The sequence below is a fragment of the Cnephaeus nilssonii genome (genome assembly GCF_951640355.1).
Source record: "Cnephaeus nilssonii genome assembly, chromosome: 5".
Lineage (NCBI taxonomy): Eukaryota > Metazoa > Chordata > Mammalia > Chiroptera > Vespertilionidae > Cnephaeus > Cnephaeus nilssonii.
In genome coordinates this window covers 106,263,002-106,284,091 of record NC_137076.1, presented here as the reverse complement: position 1 = coordinate 106,284,091, position 21,090 = coordinate 106,263,002, and the positions used below count along the sequence as shown (strand labels likewise).

The window sequence follows — 21,090 nt, the reverse complement described above, 5'->3', positions numbered from 1 at the left end:
GGAAACTCACAGTTCGTGGGCTCTAATTGGCTCGGGCTCTCTCGACGTCACGACCCCGATTTTTCATGCCACCAATCAGCGAGAAGGAGATGGGCGCATCTGTTTCCGCCCCACCCGGAAGGGGCGGGGCACAGTTTCAGAAGCAGCCAATGGGCGGCCCGGGGGAGGGGCACCCGTGGGAGCGGCGGTAGGAACTGTCGCGAGTCCGGGAGCGCGTCAGGCTCTGCACCCATGGAACGAGCCGAAGGGCTGAGGTGAGCGGTGCTTGCAGTGTCCCCGCGCCGTCGCCCTCTTGAAGGCGCACGGCGTTCCTGCAAGGGAGGGAGACATGACCAGGGCGTTTGGGGATCCTGCAGGCGAGCGGGCCCCGGAGAGGGCTCCTCAGCGCTCCGCCCACCGCTGCCACTTCGGGAGCACGGGGCGGCCGGGGCGGCGCGGGGAGCGGCCCTCTCCCGGGCCGGCTGAGCCCAGACGCCGCCACACGTCCATGAACCTGAAGTCCCAGTGTACTGAAGGTTTCTCTCTTTTTTGTGTGTGGAAAAGAATTGAGGTTATTTGGAGGAGGCTTCAAGGGATATGCTCATTTGCATGGCCGCCGTTTAAAAAATGCAGAACCTCTCTGTCTGCTTGCGAATGCGATTACTGGCTGGTGAGCTCCGCCGAATTCGGGGTGGCGAGTCTTCGGCGGGTTCTGTCATTCAGTGTCAGGTCCCTGAACCCAAGTTCGCCGCGTTTAAGTGTTTTGCTCCCCGCCCCTCCAAGTAAATACCAGAAATGGACCTGAGGCCTGGGGCTCCTGTGCTCTCTGACTCCCGTTATCGCCCCGTTTACTAGGACTCGTGAAGTTCCTGAGCACATGGAACGCGGTCTTGGGATGAGCAGGGGCTTGCCAGGCGGGAGCGGGAGAGGGGAGCCGCCTGGACCGAGAGAGCCAATAGACCAGGAGCAGCGAGCACCATGTAGGGGACGTGACCAGGGGAGGCCTGGAGAGAAGGAGCAAGCGAAGGAGACGGGTTCAGTTAGGACTCCGTGTTAACCTTCCTACAGCAGACAGAGGGACGCTGCTAAGTTTTTCAGCAGAAAAATGACTTGACCAGACTGGTGCTTTCTAAAGTAGCTGTGGTGGTAGCATGGAGGATGGGTTGGAGTAGGGAGCAAGTGGAGACAAAACAGGGTTGGAAAATTCTGAAAGCAGGTGCAGCCCTAGCTGGTTTGGCTCAGTGGATGGAGCATCGGCCTGTGGACCGAAGGGTCCCGGGTTCGATTCCCGTCCTCAAGGGCATGTACCTCGGTTGCAGGCTTCCAGCCCTGGTCCGGGCATGCAGGAGGCAACCGATTGATGTGTCTCTCACTTTGATGTTTCCCTGTCGCTCTCTCTCCTTCTCCTTTCCACTCTCTCGAAAAATCAATGGAAAAATGTCCTCCGGTGAGGATTTAAAAAAAAAAAAAAGCAGGGAGAGCCAGAACTTTGAGGACCTTTAAGGCAGCAGCTGGCAGCCTGGACTCGGAGCAGGGATTCAAAGGCAGCTCTGGGAACAGTTTTACAACCGGCACCCAGGCTCTCAGGGGGCTTTGGTTTTGACATAAGCACTTTGTATTTCCCATCATACTCTTGGTTTTGCAAATTGTATGAGAAGTGTTGCTTTCTCTTCTCAAGAAAGAAGATCCCATCCTTGCAAGAAATCATTGACCCATAGGTTGAGGGGCACATGTGTCTACTCCATGTAAATCCCAGTATCATTAGATTTTTAAATATTTATTGCATTCGTAGTATCTAGTTCAGTGATGGCGAACCTATGACACGCGTGTCAGCGGCCGCATGCCGAGGATGAAACATTTGCTGCTCCTGAGGATGAAATGTTTGCGACTAGAGTCTTGGAGTTAGTTTTTTCCTCAAAGTGACACACTACCCGAGTTATGCTCAGTTTTTTGGCGAAGTTTGACACACCAAGCTCAAAAGGTTGCCCATCACTGATCTAGTCAGAAGATTTTTTGACAAATGTTTAAGAATTGTAGAACAACATTTTTTTAATATATATTTTATTGATTTTTTACAGAGAGGAAGGGAGGGGGATAGAGAGCTGGAAACATCGATGAGAGAGAAACATCGATCAGCTGCCTCCTGCACACCTCCTACTGGGATGTGTCCGCAACCAAGGTACATGCCCTTGACTGGAATAGAACCTGGGACCCTTGAGTCCTCAGATGGATGCTCTATCCACTGAGCCAAACGGGATAGGGCTAGATCAACATTTAATATTTATGAATGTAATAAATGCATATGTTTGAATAACAAATGAACACGTTAGCCCCGTTAACTATTAACAGAGATGAATCACTTCCCACCGTTGAAACCGGGATGAAAAATACATAAATGCATACTTGCCTTGTTTCTTGTAACTGGTTTCTTTAGTACAGAACTTGCTAAGGTCATCAAACCCATCGATCGGAGGTCGGTCCATCAGATTTGTTCTGGGCAGGTGGTCCTGAGTCTAAGTGCTGCTGTGAAGGAGTTGGTAGAAAATAGCGTGGATGCCGGTGCCACTAATATTGGTAAGTTTGGGAGACTTAAGCCACAAGAAGTATCCAGTTTATGCTGTTTTATTCACGTAACATTTGTTACTGTCATAAGACACTCAATTATATTCTTAACTTAAATTTAGTTAATAAAGTAAATTACTATGTGCTAGGTAGTAATAATAATAGCAGTTAACTTTTATTGTGTTCTTGCTATGTGCTAGGCAGACATTGTGTTAAGAACTATGGATGTGATACCTTATTTAATCTGGAATAATCTTACACGACAGGAATTATTACTATTGTAACTATTATCTTTATTTTACAAAGGAGGAAGTTAAGGCGCAAGGAATTTACTTTTTTTTTTTTTTTTTTGAGGTTATAAAGCTAGTAAAATATGACCCCAGGAAGTCTGATTACAAAGCCTGTTTTCTTTCTTTTTTAAAAAAAAATATATTTTTATTGATTTTAGAGAGGAAAGGAAAGGGAGAGAGAGAGATAGAAACATTAATGATGAGAGAGAATCATGGATCGGCTGCCTTCTGCATGCCCCACACTGGGGATCGAGCCTGCAACCCAGGCATGTGCCCTTGACTGGAATTGAACCCCGGGACCTTTCAGTCCGCAGGCCCATGCTCTATCCACTGAGCCAAACCAGCTAGGCCAAAGCCTGTTTTCTTTAATGAGTATGTTAAAATTATTCTTTTTAAAGAGAGAAAGGAAAGAAAAACAAAACAAAACAAAACTATTTTATTAGTACTAGTAAATAGCAAAGAAGGACTTGAAAAAATAAAATGACAATAGTACATTTAAATAAGTGCAGTTATGACTCAAATTTTCCTATGTATGTTATAAATACTGTCACTGTGAGGCTTTTATATAGATCACTTCTTTGAAAAATAAATATTTTGTCCTTAGATCTAAGGCTTAAAGACTATGGGGTGGATCTCATTGAAGTTTCAGACAATGGATGTGGGGTAGAAGAAGAAAACTTCGAAGGCTTAAGTAAGTTGAATTTTTCTAACCCTGTTTTAAAATATGTGGGCAAAATATTTCAAAACTAGAGGCCAGGTAGGATCGGGCCTAAACGGGCAGTTGGACATCCCTCTCACAATCCAGGACTGCTGGCTCCCAACTGCTCGCCTGCCTGCCTTCCTGATTGCCCCTAACTGCTTTTGCCTGCCAGCCTGATCACCCCCTAACCGCTCCCCTGCCAGCCTGATTGATGCCTAACTGATACCTAACTGCTCCCCTGCCACCCTGTTTGCCCCTAACTGTCCTCCCCTGCAAGCCTGGGTCCCCCCAACTGCCCTTCCCTGCAGGCCTGGTCGCCCCCAACTTCCCTCCTCTGCCGTCCTGGTCACCCCTAACTGCCCTCCCCTGCAGGCTTGATCGCCCCCAACTGCCCTCCCTTGCAGGCCTGGTCCCTCCCAACTGCCCTCCCCTGCTGGCCTGATCGCCTACAACTGCCCTCCCTTGCAGACCTGGCCCCTCCCAACTGCCCTCACCTGCTGGCCATCTTGTGGCGGCCATCTTGTGTCCACATGGGGGCAGTCATCTTTGACCACATGGGGGCAGCCATCTTGTGTGTTGGAGTGACAGTCAATTTGCATATTATCCTTTTATTAGATAGGATAGAGGCCTGGTGCACGCATGGAGGCTGGCTGGTTTGCCCTGAAGGGTGTCCTGGATCAGGGTGGGGGTACCCTTGGGGCATGGGGGTGGCCTGGGGGAGGGGCCTGTGCTGGTTTGCATGCCGGCCACGCCCCCCGGCGACCCAAGCAGAAGCCCTGGTATCTGGGATTTATTTATCTTCTATAATTGAAACTTTGTAGCCTTGAGCGGAGCCAAGCCTCCTTCTTGCTCTGTGGCTACAGCCATTTTTGTTGAGATTTATTTATCTTCTATAATTGAAACTTTGTAGCCTTCAGCGGAGCCAAGCCTCTTGCTTGCTCGGTGGCCGCAGCCACTTTTGTTGGGATTTATTTATCTTCTATAATTGAAACTTTGTAGCCTTGAGAGGAGGCCTGGGCCCGCCAGGGCAGGTGGAAAGCTTGGCTTCCTCCATTGCTGGGGGCAACTCAAGCCTCCTGCTCTCTCCAGCTCCCTGGCTGCTGCCATTTTTGTTGCGATTTATTTATCTTCTATAATTGAAACTTTGTAGCCTTGAGTGGTGGCCTGGGCCCACCAGGGCAGGTGGAAAGCTTGGCTTCCTCCATTGCCGGGGGCAACCCAAGCCTCCTGCTCTCTCTGTGGCCGCAGCCATCTTGGTTGGGTTAATTTGCATACTTGCTCCTGATTGGCTGGTGGGCCTGGCTTGTTGGTGTAGCGGAGGTGCGGTCAATTTGCATATTGCTCTTTTATTAGATAGGATTTTGAGTAAACACTAAAACAGCTTTTCAAAGCCAGTTACTTTGGTGGGCATTGTGTATGTTCATTGCTATACCCCTTCAGATATCCTGAGCCGCATTTTGTACCTCTCTTCCAGCTCTGAAACATCACACTTCTAAGATTCAAGAGTTTGCTGACCTAACTCAGGTTGAAACTTTCGGCTTTCGGGGGGAAGCTCTGAGCTCACTTTGTGCACTGAGGTGATGCAATATTTTTATCTACTAACGATTCTGTAAAAAATCTTTCTGAAAATTAAAAAGCATAATTAGAATCATTATTATTTACACCTCGTCATCTTGAGTGTCTCAACTTTTCACTTCTGCATTCTGTTTTATCTTACTATCAATCTGAGTGATAATGCCTCTGAAATGTAAGCAATGAATGAATGAATGAAGCAAATAGTATCGTAAAAAAATTGTTACCTTGGTCAAGCAGTGACTTCTCAATTTAAAAAAAAACATACATTTTTTATTGATGTCAGAGAGGAAAGGAGAGGGAGAGAGAGATTGAAACATCAATGATGAGAGAGAATCATTGATTGGCTGCCTCTTGCATGTGCTCGCAACCCGGGTATGTTCCCTTGAGCAGAATCGAACCCGGGACCCCTCTGTCCACAGGCTGATGCTCTATGCACTGAGCCAAACCAGCTAGGGCTAACTTCTCAATTTTAAAATAACAGAGATAATAAATTATAGATGCGATTGGTTTTAATTTCAATTTTTGAACTATAATATCTTTTGGATCCTTTTAAAAATTTTTGTTAGAACACTAGTAACAAATCAGAAAGAAATTTTTATTTGTGAATATATAAGTTTTGAGATCTTTTACTCGTTTGCAGTTTAACCAAAAAAACAAATTTCAAAGTTCTTATCAAAACAGAGCATTTACAGCTGGCTGGTGTGGCTTAGTGGTTGAGCGTCGACCTATGAACCAGGAGGTCATGGTTTGATTACGGTCAGGACTCATGCCCGGGTTGCAGGCTCAATCTCCAGTAGGGGGTATGCAGGAGGCAGCTGATCAATAATTCCCTCATCACGGTTTCTATCTCATTTTCCCTCTCCCTTCCTCTCTCTGAAATCAAGAAAAACATATTTTTACCATAAATCAACAAAAAGCATTTTCAAAACTCTCTGTCATACCTTAGATTTTATAATGATTCCTCACCCATTTGAACTCTCTTGATTATCTCAGAGGGTTCATCATCTCTTAGAGTCTTGAGAGAACAGAAGTGAGAAAGTGAGTGTGTGATGTCCTGATGTCCAACACCAGTGAGTTTCTGACTGACCAGGACTCACCTGGCATTCTCTTCCAGTGACGTCACCATTTCTACCTGCCACTCATCTGCGAAGGTTGGGACTCGACTAGTGTTTGATCACAATGGGAAAATTATCCAGAAAACCCCATACCCACGGCCCAGAGGGACGACAGTCAGTGTCCAGCAGCTGTTTTACACACTGCCTGTGCGCCATAAGGAGTTTCAAAGGAATATTAAAAAGGTGCGGTCAGTTCAGGACCCCAGAAGCATTGAGACTGTTATGAACACCCACAACAGAAGATCTGCTAGAACGCTTCACTCTCCTCTTGTTCTCTTATTGAGTCGTATGCCTGTGCTTTTTAAACAGGAATTTGCCAAGATGGTCCATGTCCTCCACGCGTACTGTATCATTTCCTCGGGCATCCGTATAAGTTGCACCAATCAGGTGGGACAAGGAAAACGACAGCCTGTGGTGGGCACAAGCGGAAGCTCCAGCGTAAGGGACAATATTGGATCTGTGTTTGGGCAGAAACAGGTATATCTTACTGCTCTAGCGATTAAGGCAGGTTTCTATTGTCCTTTACGACAGAATGGAGAATAAAATCGGAGAACTGATATTCTTGGGTACCTGTCACAAAAATTAATGTTGAATTCTGAGAGTTTTTATTTCACTCTTGTAGAGAATAAAATACTACTTTTACTCTCTGTCTGAAAATATATCAAGTATTATGGGCAATATGTTGATTATGGATAAGCAGGAGCTAAGTTTCATCTTTCTAGAGAAAAATGAAAATTTAGTGCAAAAAGCAGCTGACGAAATTCTGTTTGCTCTTACTGTGGTTAGTTGACTAGGAAAGGAAACACAAGAACCCCCAGGTCTTCCTTTCTGCAGTTAGGTCCCCGCGGTCCGTCCGGAAATCCCTGAATCCCGGTTTCTTCTAGTTGCAGAGCCTCATTCCTTTTGTCCAGCTGCCCCCTAGTGACAGCGTCTGTGAAGAGTTCGGGCTCAGCTGCTCAGATGCTCTGCAAAATCAGTTTTGGTGAGTGGATTGCCTCCAGGAAAATGACAAGTATTTTTTCCTTGATTTTTTTCTTTTTAAAGCTGGTGCTTTTAAGGCTTTTAGTTTATTTTGTCCATTATAAACCTATAAGCAGTGTTACTGCTGAAGAAGAGATGTAGATGAAGGAGTCAGTTACTTAATTCTGGGTATTAACAATATTCTGGGTATGTGGTCGGCAAACTCATTAGTCAACAGAGCCAAATATCAACAGTACAACGATTGAAATTTCTTTTGAGAGCCGAATTTTTTAAACTTAAACTTCTTCTAACGCCACTTCTTCAACATAGACTCGCCCAGGCCATGGTATTTTGTGGAAGAGCCACACTCAAGGGGCCAAGGAGCCGCATGTGGCTCGCGAGCCGCAGTTTGCCGACCACGGTTCTGGGTAACTGGTGTGTTTTAGGGGTTTCCTATTGAGTTAGTCTTTGTAGCAAAGGTTACGTTTAGTGAACAATTAGAAAAGTTTAAAAAAGTTATTTTGTGTATAATGTTTTTACTTTATTGGGATCTGGCAGAGAGCAGTGGAGGCTGTGTTTCCTTTAATTCATGCCTTACCCGAAGTCCAGTCCAGCATCATTACTTTCAATGTAAGAACAATAGACATTTTCCATAAGCAGGACGGGGCCTGTGGGGCCTGTATTGCTTACTGTCCCTCCACTTGCCTTTGGCCTTTGCCTGGAATTAAAGACGGGGGATTCATTTACGTTAAGGCATCATTCTCACAGAAATGCAAGTATTCCTGAGGTGGATCTCAGGTGGAGTAAGCACCTTACCAGCACCTCAGGAGATACACGTTTGCTAACAGAGCAGATTTTAAAAGGGCAGGCAATGTGGGCAGAGATCCTGGTGACAAATAGTCGGATTCCCTGGATAGCTGGTGGGGATAGCACGAAGGTTCTGGAATGCGAGTTTGCAGTGAGACCCACTCCTTGTGTGGAGGCCCAGGATCTACTAGGGAAGGTGAGAGGACAGCTGAAGCAAATCGTTTTGAACCCGTGGCATTGCCTGTGGTGGATTTGCTCTACCGGAGCGTTCGAGCCTTCCAGAAGGTCCGTGTCCTTCTTGGGACTCACTGGAATGGAACACAGGTGCACATTAACTGAAATGTTAGTACTTCGTTGCAGGCACCAGGTGTTATGTTTTTAATTCTCTTCTACTTTAAGAATGTGCCATATCCTACGTGTTTCTAATCCTTTTCACTCTGGACTCCTGCCCTTGTTCACACTGAACAGTGTCTCGGGTTTCATCTCTCACTGTACTCATGGTGTTGGACGGAGTTCAACGGACAGACAATTCTTTTTTATCAATTGGCGGCCGTGTGACCCAGCAAAGGTATACTTTTTTTGTGTGCAAATTGTTTTTAAGTCATACAAATACATTTCTATGTCCATATGAATGTGTTTTATGAGTATTTAAACCGCACCTGCAATGTTTGGCATTTTTTTCAAGAGCATCTTTAGATTGGAAAAAGATTCAGTCTTAGGGGTCTATGCTGGAGGGGCACAAGGAATCTTTTTTGGGTGATGGCTGTATTCATTATCTTGATTGTATACTTTAAGTACGTGTAACTTACTGCAGGCCAATTATACCTCACGAAAGCTGTTAAAAATGTATCCCTTTAGTGGTGGGTTAGAATAGCATGTTGTTAGAACCCTGGGAGAAGGGAACACTTACTTTTTTCTAATCTTTGTTTTGTTTGTAGGTTTCCAGACTTGTGAACGAGGTCTATCACATGTATAACCGACATCAGTACCCATTTGTTGTTCTTAATATTGCTGTTGATTCTGGTAAGTTCCACTGACATTTCAGTAAAATCGGTGACTTACTCCTGAAATAATACAATGAAAGTATAAAGCTCTGATACGACTGGAAACAGACTCTTATAGTAACCATTAATGGCCATGTATATTTTAAAATATATTTTTATAGATTTCAGAGAGGAAAGGAGAGGGAGAGAGAGTTAGAAACATCAATGATGAGAGAGAATTGGGGATGAGAATGGAGCCTGCAACTCAGGCATGTGCCCTTGACCAGAATCAAACCTGGGACCCTTCACTCGCAGGCCGATGCTCTATCCACTGAGCCAAATCGACTAGGGCCATTTTTTTTTTTTTACAGGCTTTCAATTTTATTTCACAGACTTTTATTTGTTATATTTTTAATACAGATTTTTCTGCTTTCTACTTGAAATTGTGTTAATCGTATTAGAAAAATGTGCCTTTTTCATGTCAACCAAGGGAGAATGTCCTCCCTGATTTAGAAAATAATTTATTTCGTATTTTTCTTACGATTTTTAAAATTCTGGTTTATTGCTATCCAGTATTTTTTCTAAGTACTTAGAAAATACATATGTGCACACCTTAAAAATTTGTAATGACCTCTATATCTATCCTTATACTTTGGGGTGAGAAAAGAATTTTGGTTAATTTTGTATAGTACTTTTTGTCCTTAGATATAAACATTTTCTTCACTATGTCATTAAAAATTATTCAGAAATATGATTTTAATAGCTATATTTATTATATTCCAGTGTATGGATATATCTTCATTTTAAACTTTTTTGTTCAGTTTTTAGAAATTTAAATACTGTCCTTATAATTAAATCATTATCTATATATTTGATATTCCCTTTAGATAAATTCCTAGAATTAGAATGACTGCACTAGTGGAAATGATTGTGGTGTACCAATTTACACATCTACCAACAATGTATTAGGTATTATACTTTTTAACCAAATTTGGTAGGTGATAAAGTGACTTCTTCCTTTAGTTTGCAGTTTTATTATACACTGGAGGCCTGGTGCATGAAATTCGTGCACTTGGGGAGTGGGGGGATCCCTCAGCCAGGCCTGCACCCTCTTGCAGTCAGGGAGCCCTCGGGGGATGTCCTACTGATGGCTTAGGCCAGCTCCCCCCAGGGCTCCCGCTCTACCAGAAGCCAGGCTCACGGCTGGCGAGAGCAGTGGCAGTGGCAGGGAGCAGGCCTAAGCCGTCAGTCAGATATCCGTGGCACTGCTGTGGAGGTGGGAGAAGCTCCCACCACCACCACTGCGCTCACCAGCCATGAGCCCAGCTTCTGGCTGAGCGGCGCTCCCGGGTTGTTCCGCCGTTGGGCTGAAACTGGCTCTCTGACATCCCCCAAGGGGTCCCAGATTGTGAGAGGGCGCAGGCCAGGTGTAGGGACCCCACTGGTGCACGATCGGGGCTGGGGAGGGATGCAGGAGGTTGGCCAGCTGGGGAGGGACTGTGGGAGGGCTCCTGGGTGTGTCCAACCCATCTTGCTCAGTCCCAATTGGCTGGACCCCAGCAGCAAGCTAACCTACTGGTTGGAGCGTCTGCCCCCTAGTGGTCAGTACATGTCATAGCGAGCAGTTGAGCAGCCTTAGCATATTGTTAACATATTATGCTTTGATTGGTTGAACGGCCGACTGGACACTTAGCATATTAGGCTTTTATTATATAGGATTTTCATGTGCTTATTTATTCTTTTTCTTGTGCAATTTACTCATTCAAATCTTTGCATATTTTTTCTATTTACAAAATTGATTATCTTTTCCTTGTTTATTTGAAGGACCTAATTTTATAGTTTATGAATAATAATTTGGACACTGTAATGTCTTTAATAGTACATTTGGTCAGTACAAGTGAATAAAATAGTAGGTAGGGGAATTTCTGTTGTCATAGGTGAATTTAAACACAGTAAGTGTCTTTTCTTTTTTTTGCCTTAGGATGTGTTGATATCAATGTCACTCCAGATAAAAGGCAAATTTTCCTACAAGAGGAGAAGCTTCTGTTGGCAGTTTTAAAGACATCTTTGATAGGAATGTTCGATAGTGATGCCAGCAAACTGAACGTCAGTCAGCAGCCACTGCTGGATATTGAAGGTAAAAGACTGCAAGTATGTCAACAGCTTCTAAAACATAGCTGTTGTGATACTTTCCTTAGTTTGTTTTGACAGGAAATAAAGTCTCTTCTAGATAGAAAAGATGTGTCTCACTAGAAAGTAACCTGTTTAAAAAGAACAGGGGCACCCTGGCCAGGTAGCTCGGTTGGTTGGAGTGCTGTCCCCATATGCCAAGGTTGCGAGTTTGATCCCTGGTCAGGGCACATACAGGAGGCAACCAATGAATGCATGAATGTGTAGAGCAACACATTGATATTTCTCTCTCTCTTTCTCTCTCTAAAATAAAAAAGAAAGAACATAAGTCACCATTAGTGCACATTAGTGCACAGGGATGTGTTCTTACAAGCCTTTTCATCTTCAGAGTTCTGAGAAAGTTGATTTTGACAGTTTTTGCCCGTTTTCTCATCCCTTTGAGGGAGGAGGGAGTTTTTGGAGGCCCTCACAGTTGGGTAGTTTCCAGTTTGGGGCTATAATGAACAAAGCTGTGGTGGACACCCTCGTCCATGGCTTTGTCAGTATAGGCCAGCGTTTCTGACGGGGGAGGCGGGCTGGGTCCCAGGCAAGCACACGTTTAGGTTTAGGGGACACTCCCAGAGCGCTTCATTGCCACCAGCCATGTGGGAGCATCCCATTCCATCCTTGTCCACGTGAATGCTTGTTTGCATTCTGCCCTTCTGGTGAGCAGACCTGGGCATCGGGAGAGGTTTTCATTTGTCTCTCTCTGTGGTTAATGTCGGACAGTTTTCATGCTTTCTCAATTTGTATCTCCTCTTTAGTGGCGCTGTTCCTCTTACTCCTGACACTCTCCTCTGTTCCTCTCTGCCTAGGCCACTTACTGAAACCGCGCTGGGCAGAGACGGAAAAGCCTCTGCCGGAGAAGCAGGGGAGTCCCGCTTCGCTAGGGACGCGCGGGGAAGAGAGAAGGGCGGTGACCATTTCCAGGCTGCGGGAGGCCTTTTCTCTGCGTCACTCGGCAGGGAACAGGCCTCAGAACAGGCAGGTTTCTCCGAGACAGAAGAGAAGCGTGCCGTCTTCCAGGCCCGCAGACGCCCTCTGCACCCAGGCGCCCCGCTCAGGCGCAGGCTGGGCCGGCCCTCCAGGAGGGGGCCTGAGTCCAGATGAGGACACAGCGGAGGCGGAGAGGGACTCAGGGCATGGCAGCACCTCCGCAGGCTCAGAGGAGGGGTTCAGCACCCCGGACATGGGCAGTCACTCCAGCAGCGACCCAGCAGCCAGCTCCCCGGAAGACGGGTCTTCACAAGAAAAGATGGAGTCGTGCGAGAAGCTGCCTGAAACTGGGCATCGTTTTTCAGACATGGAATGCCATTTAGAACAAGAAGACAGTGGATGTAAATTTAGAATGTGGCCTCAGCCAACTAACCTCTCAAACACCAAGCGTTTTAAAAAGGAAGGAATTCCTTTGAGTTCTGACGCCCCTCAGAAGTCGGTTAATACGCAGAACATACCGGTGTCTCAGGTTGACGTCGCTGTTAAAATTAACAAGAAGATCGTGCCCCTGGACTTTTCCCTGAGGTCTTTAAGTACACGCGTAAAGCGGTTACACCACCAAGAGCAGCGCAGGGGCGAGCAGAATTACAGGAGGTTCCGGGCAAAGATTTGTCCTGGAGAAAATCAAGCAGCAGAAGAGGAGCTAAGGAAGGAGATAAGGTAAAGAATGTCTGTGCTCATTGGTGTGCGTGAGCCCAAGGCCGATCCTTCCAGAGTCAGCTTTTGCTCCTCTGGGTATTGCGTGCTCTGCTGTGATGGCCTCTCTTCTGGGTCAGGCCTGGGTGTGGCTCTGCCTGGGCACTGGCGCCTGGTCCTCTGGCTCCTGCCGCCTGTCAGGGTGGTCTTCCCTGCACCACAGACTTGTATCTCAGAACGTCAGACTTGCCCCATTTTCCTCCCTTTCTCCCTCCCTCTAGAAGATTCTAAATTTGGAGCCAGTTTGATTCCACAAAGCGGCCATTATCCGTACCAGTGCATCCCTGGCAAGGCTTTCTCCATTCACCAACTTCTTCTCACTGCCTCGCACAGCCACCAGATACATTTGCTATAAAGAACTCTTTCTGCTGCCCAAAAACCATACAAGAATTTCCCTCTTGGATGGCCTTAGCATGCATGTCCTGTCTGTCCGTCCAAGTCAGTGGATGCCTTGATCCTGATTTCATTCCTCTTCCTCAAGGTTTTCAGCCCACAGCGACTTTTTTCCCCTGTAAGGAATTCATGGCACTTTTGATGGATGTTGCTGTTTTCCATTTCAGTGTGTATTAGGAAAAAGTAGAACACATTGTCAAACCTGTGGTTTTAAGATCACTCAGGATTAGGCTAAGGGAAAGGAGTCAATTTAAAGAAAAATGTTAATAATACAGATAATAGAAAACACTGCCCCCTTTTTCTGTCAGTAATCATGTACAACATCGTGACTTGTTAAAATGTTGAATTCTGAAATTCTTAACTTTTGTCTTTTTAAACTTTGCCTTGCTGTTGACTGAACACAGTGCAGCTGTGTAATGACACTGAACTTTTGTAGCACTTTTCGTGTGGACCACATAGGCTTTGCCTAATTTATAATATAAATTCTTTTTGTTTTAATATATTTGTATTTATTCCAGAGAGGAAGGGAGAGGGAGAGAGAATCATTGATTGGTTGCCTCCCGCACCTCCCCCCCCCCCACATCCCAGGGATCAAGCCCGTAACCCAGTCATGTTCCCTGACTCAAAATCGAACTGTGACCTCCTGGTTCAGTGGTCGGCAAACTCATTAGTCCACAGAGCCAAATATCAACAGTACAACGATTGAAATTTCTTTTGAGAGCCAAATTTTTTAAACTTAAACTTCTTCTAACGCCACTTCTTCAAAACAGACTCGCCCAGGCCGTGGTATTTTGTGGAAGAGCCACACTCAAGGGGCCAAAAAGCCGCATGTGGCTCGCGAGCCAGTTTGCTGACCACGGTCCTGGTTCATAGGTCGATGTTCAACCACTGAGCCACAGCTGGGCTAGAGTATAAATTCTTCAAGACTTTTATGTTATGTAATTCCTTTGCTATTCATAGTGCCTAGCTTACATTGAGAAAGGTCTTCAAGGAAATATTTCCTTTCAGGAGTGTGTAGTTAATTGGGGTGTGTGTAGTTAATTGGGGTGAACTTCTTTGCACATGATCTGGCGGAACTGTGAACTCGGATGCGGTGAAGAGAACCAGGTTCTCTCAGGTGCACGTCACTCACACACAGTCACAGCAGGTGTGTGCTTGAGAGGGAGCACACGTCGGGTGCCCCAAATAAAAGCTGCTTATCCTTTATCTTTGCATTCTGTCAGCCCTCGAAAAGTGAAATTAACTGCAGTTTTAAAAAGAGATTTTCATTATTCAACAAGCACTTATTGATCACCTGTTATTGTGGTTCTTGATTTTTTTTCATCCGAAAAGTAGCCTTTTAAAATGTCTCACAATTAACGTTTTCTCCATGCAGTAAGACCATGTTTGCCGAGATGGAAGTCATCGGTCAGTTTAACTTGGGGTTTATAATCACCAAACTGGACGCGGACCTCTTCATCGTGGACCAGCACGCCACGGACGAGAAGTACAACTTCGAGATGCTCCAGCAGCACACCGCGCTCCAAGGCCAGAGGCTCATCAGGCAGGTGCCCGGCAGGGTTCTGGATTTGCAGGGTCGTTGCCCCTCCCACATGTAAGATCTAATAGCTTACACGTGTGCCTATGTATTTACACATAGATTTGCCATGAGCAGCCCTACAGGAGATTTTTATACTTTTTTAAAAAAAATACATTTTATTGATTTTAACAGATGAAGGGAGAGGAATAGAGTTAGAAACATCGATCAGCTGCCTCCTGCACACCCCCTACTGGGTATGTGCCTGCAACCAAGGTACATGCCCTTGACTGGAACAACCCTGGGACCCTTTAGTCCACAGGCTGATGCTCTATCCACTGAGCCAAACCAGCTAGGGCAGATTTTTATACTTTTTACATAATGATAGTCATACCTGCCATTTACTGAGTGCTTATTATATGCCAGGCACTGTTGAAGCAATTTACGTGTATTAATTCACTTAATTCTCACAAACTATGAGGTAGTCACTGTTACTATCATATCAACATTTCACTGGTGAGAAAACTAAGGCACATAGAGAGGTTCAGTAACTTGCTCAAGGTCACACAGTTGTGTTCTTGTAAGTATCCAACATTTTAGCCATTGGAAAATGTCCGTCATTGGTTGGCCAGAAAACCCTTCTGATGAAAGGCAATTTTTAGTATGTAGTACATCTGTTTATAGCACATGGAATGTGTGTGTTCAGGCAGCATTGTCTGTGTGTCAGTCCTCTGCTACCGTAGACTGTTCCAATGGCTAGATAGTCACCGCAGATTCTGCATTTCCCTGTTCTTTGCCAGATTGAATATTGGCAACTGACCATAGGTGGTGTGATGGTATACCATGTAAACCAGAAGTATTTTCCTTTCTTTTTAAATGTTTATTGATTTCAGAGAGAAGAAAGGAGAGGGAGAGAGGGATAGAACATCTATGATGAGAATCATTAATCAGCTGCCTCCTGCAGGCCCTTCACTGGGGATTGAGCCTGCAACCCAGGCATGTGCCCTGACCGGGAATCAAACCGTGATCTCCTGGTACGTGGGTCAAGGCTCAACCACTGAGCCAAACTGGCTGGGCCAGAAGTCTTTTCTTAAGCAGAATTATAAGAAGAGGGCATGGATTTTCACTTGAGAAATTAAAATACATAGCAGAATAAACTCAGATCCCGACGTGAAGAAACATTCAGTCAGTCACTGGCCTGGGAAAGCACAGGTTTTCCTTATCACATCGGGAGTGCTCTAGTTCCTGTGGGATGCACGAATTGTGTGTTTTCAGTAGAAGCGAATGGCAATGGAAGGACCTTTAGTAAGCTGCTTGGTAAAATTTTCCTAGAGAATCCTTCCCTGACCCCCTCTTTCCAGGTCAAGTCTCACTTTCTGCTCCTAGGGCACTGGGTGTCTCTTCTTCCTGATTCTCAGTGTCGTTGTAATTTATTTGACTGTTTGATCAATGCCTTTCTTCCCCACTAGACTGTTACTCCACGAGGGCGGAGACCGGGTCTGCGCTTTCTTACCGGGTCTGCGCATTCTGTCTCCTGCCTTTACCAGTGTCTGTCTGACTCGGTAAACCCAGGAGGAGATGGCTGCATTGCCGGATGGTAGGTGGAGAGAGAAACAGCTCAGGCAGAGGAAGGCGTAGAGTACAGAACAAATGTTACTCCCTTTTCAAGTGCCTGTAATGACCTACCCCAGCTTTTCCAATTGTCTTTATTGTGAGGAGGGGGAAAAACACACAAAAAAACAGCTTTTTTTTTTTTTTTAATGTTATATTATTTAAGGAGAGGACTCAGAAAAAGACAGGTGGGATGGCAGATTCATGAAAAGCAACTTACTAACTTCTGAAATGAACTTAAAAAAAATTAAAAGGAAATTCTCGGAAAGTTTTGTGACAGGAAACTTACACAGCTCAATAAAGTGTTACTATTCACGTTGCTTTTTGAAATGGATTCAAGAACTCACAGTATTGTTTTAATTTCATTTCTGCGTTATACCTGAATGTTTGACTTGAGGATATGGTTTGACTCTCTCCTGTGTTTTTCAGACCCCAGACTCTCAACCTAACTGCTGTCAATGAGGCCGTCCTGATAGAAAACCTGGAAATCTTCAGGAAGAATGGCTTTGATTTTGTTATCGATGAAAGTGGTGAGTTATTACTTAAGACTATAGAACGGTGCCCTTTTAGAGCTGGGACCAATCTTTGAGGTATTCTATAAGAAGTGAAGATGCTTGCCCTCTCTGTCAGATATTCAGGACAGGTAGCACTCAGACGAAACACATTTTTCAACTAATGAATTTTTTCTCCAAACTTTATTCTTTTAGCTCCCATCACCGAAAGGGCTAAATTGATTTCCTTGCCAACTAGTAAAAATTGGACCTTCGGACCCCAGGACATCGACGAGCTGATCTTCATGCTGAGTGACAGCCCGGGAGTTATGTGCCGGCCTTCCCGCGTCAGGCAGATGTTTGCCTCCAGGGCCTGTCGAAAGTCTGTGAGTAAAGGAAGCTCATCGGCCAGGACCCCGGGGTCTGCGCCCTCCGTAGTCCCCAGAAGTCCTCAGCTCAGCTGCTGAGCAGTCAGCGTTGTGCGTGCGGCCGTGACGGCCACAGGTCATTGTACAGATAGAGCCTCATCGCTCTGTCAACCTGACATGTCATCTCCACATGTCTGCTTTTTTATTTTTAAATATATTTTATTGATTTTTCACAGAGAGGAAGGGAGAGGGATAGAGAGCTAGAAACATCGATGAGAGAGAAACATCGACCAGCTGCCTCCTGCACACCCACTACCGGGGATGTGCCCGCAACCAATGTACATGCCCTTGACCGGAATCGAACCTGGGACCTTCAGTCCGCAGACCGACGCTCTATCCACTGAGCCAAACCGGTTTCGGCTCCACATGTCTGCTTTGACTCTCCACGCATGTTGTCTGTCTGTGGGCCCTGTGGATATTAGCAACATTGGTAGGCAGAGAGCTGCTGCCCCGCCTGCATAGCACTGCGCGTCACACAGGTCCTTCACAGGGCGCCGGGAAGCCTTGCACATCAACTCACTGCGCAGGTGCCGGAGAGGGGAGCAGTGGTTGACCGTTAGCCTGGTGTCCTGGTAACGTAAGGAATCTCTATCATTGGAAAGGCCAGGACGCCATTCCTTCAACACGTACCCCTGGAGCCCCCGCTGTGTGGCCCACCCTGTGCCAGGTGCTGGGGCCCCCCCAGAGGCACAGTGCACATGAGGTCCTCGTCCTTGTGGAGCTTACAGCTGAGTGGGGAGACATAGACAGCAAAGCAAACTTCAGGTACCAGAAAGTTCAGTAAGGAGATTACAACAGTATTGGGATAGGGAGTACCCACAGAAAATTGAGGTGAGCAGTAGAGGTGGGAGAGCAGGGAAAGGCTGTCGGATGAGATGACATCTGAGCTGACCCTTAGAAGATGAGAGGGAGCCCCTTGGGTCAGAACCTTCCAAACAGAAGAAACAGCGAGTGTGAAAGCTGCGGGGGTTGAGCAAAGCTGGGGGCTGGTCTGAGTGACTGAGCAGGGGACGAGGACGAGAGAAGCCCCGCATCCGTGGCCCCACATCGGGTCCGGCTGGTCAGACCTGGGAGTGCCGCGTGTGTCGGGAGCGCCTGGAGGGGTGTCCTGGCTGAGAACAGACGAGGGGGTGCCAGAAACAAGGGCGGTGGGGAAAGCAGCAGCTTTTTACTTTGGGGCGTGGGTGGGACTCAGGGCTCAGTTTAGATGCGTCATATTTGGGATTCCTCTAGATGGCAAGTGGAGGTGTCTGGAACAGTCCTATGAATGAGTCTCGAGCTCAGGGGAAATGTCAGTGCGGGAGATAAAATGTTAGGTGTACTTCACAGCCATGGGGTTGGATGAAATTACACCAGAGAAGAGTTTAATTAGAGCAGGGAATAGGGCCCGGGGCCTGACTTCCAGCCACAGAGATTTCTTTGATGAAGACCTAACATCAACCCCGCGCTGGAGTTTGTGAGAGAGTTGGGACTGGCCTGTGCCGAGAGCCAGACATTTAAAACTATGTCTTCACGTGACTCAGAGATCGGAGCCAATGGCTGCTCCTTCCTGCCCACCTGCAGGTCCATTCAGCGGCAGCTCTTGTCCTCCGGGCGGCACACCTCGGCCTGCTGACTGTCCTGGCTTTCCTTGCCGCCTGAGGGTGCAGGCTCTGGCCATCCTGCCCTTCCAGCCCCGTTCGCTGCTCTTGTCTGCAGACCAGTCACTCTGGTCCCCTTCCCGCCTCCAGCCCTGAGTGCTGACCCGTCCCTCTGCCTGGATTCCCTGCCTCACATTCCTTCGGCACATCCCTGGCTCCCTCTGCCCCTGGGCCCTGAGCATCGACTGACGTGGCCTCTTCCCAGCACTCGGGCACAGCGCCCCTGAGATGGCTGTCCTGTTTCTGCTAACTTGTCTGTTGTCTGTGTCCCTCCAACGTGGCAGAGTGCTGCCCATATCCTGCCTCTCGGACTGTGTCACCTCTCGCCACCTCTCCTTGTTCCTGAGGGCCTCCGTTTCTTGCTTTGCGTGGCATCGCCCATCTCCCTGTATCTGTCAGGTAGTGAATGGGTTATGGAGGAAAGGCAGGGCGAGGGCTACAGAGGGGTAGACGAGGAGATCTGGTTCCCTGAGGAGGCAGGGGCATAGGGCAGAAGCCCGAAGGGAGCGGGGAAGTGAGGCATGCCGACATTGGGGGAGAGTCTCCCGGTAGAGGGCACAGCCAGTACCTAGGTCCTGAGGCCGGCACTGCCAGTGTGGCTGGAGTGGGGGGAGGGAAGGTATGTGCTTGCAAGTGCAGGCATGAAGGCAGTGAGGGCCAGATCGGGTGATGCACTTGCGCTGTTACTCAGGTGAAGAGCCAAGAGCTCGGACACCTTACAAAGGGGTCACTGGCGGCTGAGTGGAGGGTGCTGGGTGAGGTGAGGGGGAGCAGGGAGGCTGTTAGGAGGTCACTGCAGTTGCCGAGATGACAGGTGAGGGTGGCTGGCACAGAGGTTGTGCTGGCGCCGTTGAGACTGGTTGGCTTCTGGGCAGGTGGCGGCATCTTGAGGAAAGGGGACGGAGCCAGGGAGCGGCTGGGTTTTACAGGAAGGCGGGCGCCGAGAGGTTAGAAGGCAGTGATTGGGGGAAGACTTTTCAGGGAATGTTGTTTTTGAGTTGTAACCTTGTCCAGCTTTGTTTTAGAGAAAAATTCGGCTGAAGAGTTGTTATTCTAACACAGACCCAGTAACGCTTGAAACTGTTGTGTCTCGTATTCAGGTGATGATCGGAACTGCCCTTAACGCGAGTGAGATGAAGAAACTCATCACCCACATGGGTGAGATGGACCATCCCTGGAACTGTCCCCACGGCAGGCCGACCATGAGACACATCGCCAACCTGGATGTCATTTCTCAAAACTGACATTGTTTGTAGACTGGACTTTTCTGTTCTGCGAGGCAGGGTTTAGCCATTATGTTTCAAAATTAGCCTACTTAAAAAACAGCACGGAGCAGCGCCATTCAGAAATGATGTTGAGAGCCTTTTGCACCATGTGGAATATTGCTGCAGTGTTTTTTGTTCTGAATTTACGTGTGTATATGTGTGTGCCTGTGTGTGTCTCTGTGTGTGTGTGTGTGTGTGTGCCTGTGTGTGTGTGTGTGTGTACAGGCAAGAGCACGTTTTTTCAAAAATGGGAAGAGTACTTTGGAAGCCATCCAGGCCTCTGCCCTGGCCCAGCATTTTTTAGGCTGCAACGCTAAGCCTAATGATGATTAAGTCGGTAATGGTTTAATTTCATATATTTAAAATTATGATCCTCTTGGCTCGCTAGTTCTCAACCCTGATGTACATAAAAATTTTTAAAAAAGGAATAATCTGGAAAACCCAGTGGGGATTCTCTCTCTGGCTGGGAGAAAGGACCAAGTAGAGCTGGGTCATGATATTTAAATCTTCCCCGGTGTGGCCAGGGCAGCAAGGTACTGTTGTAGGCAAGGGGAAATAAAAGGTTTGGATTTGTCCATAATTTAATGTGATGTGGTTTCCTTGGGGTGTGAGCTGCAAGACATTCTAGTTACTGGCTCTGAGTGGTACTGAAGATGGAAGAATCCCTGTGTTTTGTCAAATAGTTTTTCATGGAATCTCATCCCATTTGAACTCTGCCAAAAATGCAGCTAAAAATGCCATCTGTGGAGTCCAAGTGGTGGTGTGTACAGTGGCAATGTAGGCCACCCCCCTGCTCTCGCCCTCCCTACCCAGACCTAGGCTTCCTGGGAGAGAGGGCTTCCATTCCAAAACGTAGAATTCATTCTTCGCTGTAATGAGACAGCCAAGTGATAATTATTACAGTTATTGTGTCA

At 46.8% G+C, this 21,090-nt stretch overlaps 1 protein-coding gene across 3 annotated transcripts; it reads left to right on the top strand.

Annotated features, from left to right (window-relative positions):
• The first annotated feature begins 187 nt into the window (after nt 1-187).
• Nucleotides 188-20,756, top strand: PMS2 (PMS1 homolog 2, mismatch repair system component). 3 transcript variants are annotated; one of them, XM_079771490.1, is made up of 15 exons: nt 188-254; nt 2,414-2,553; nt 3,436-3,522; nt 5,006-5,108; nt 6,221-6,404; nt 6,531-6,698; nt 7,106-7,203; nt 8,457-8,556; nt 8,927-9,011; nt 10,953-11,108; nt 11,956-12,796; nt 14,601-14,768; nt 16,782-16,882; nt 17,060-17,229; nt 20,012-20,756. In XM_079771490.1, the coding sequence occupies exons 1-15, from the start codon at nt 232-234 to the stop codon at nt 20,153-20,155; spliced, it is 2,568 nt and encodes an 855-aa protein (XP_079627616.1). In that variant the 5' UTR covers nt 188-231; the 3' UTR covers nt 20,156-20,756. The 3 variants fall into 3 exon arrangements, with proteins under 3 accessions (XP_079627616.1, XP_079627615.1, XP_079627614.1); XM_079771489.1 differs by having other exon boundaries at nt 205-2,158; nt 6,531-6,659; XM_079771488.1 differs by having other exon boundaries at nt 205-2,158.
• The last annotated feature ends 334 nt before the right edge of the window (nt 20,757-21,090 follow it).

Excerpts from the sequence above, each read along its gene's own strand:
- PMS2 (XM_079771488.1), top strand. The coding sequence starts at position 2,094 with ATGAGAGAGAAACATCGATCAGCTGCCTCCTGCACACCTCCTACTGGG. Across the intron at positions 2,554-3,435 it reads TGCCGGTGCCACTAATATTG|ATCTAAGGCTTAAAGACTAT; the intron begins GTAAGTTTGGGA and ends TTTTGTCCTTAG. Across the intron at positions 14,769-16,781 it reads CAAGGCCAGAGGCTCATCAG|ACCCCAGACTCTCAACCTAA; the intron begins GCAGGTGCCCGG and ends TGTGTTTTTCAG.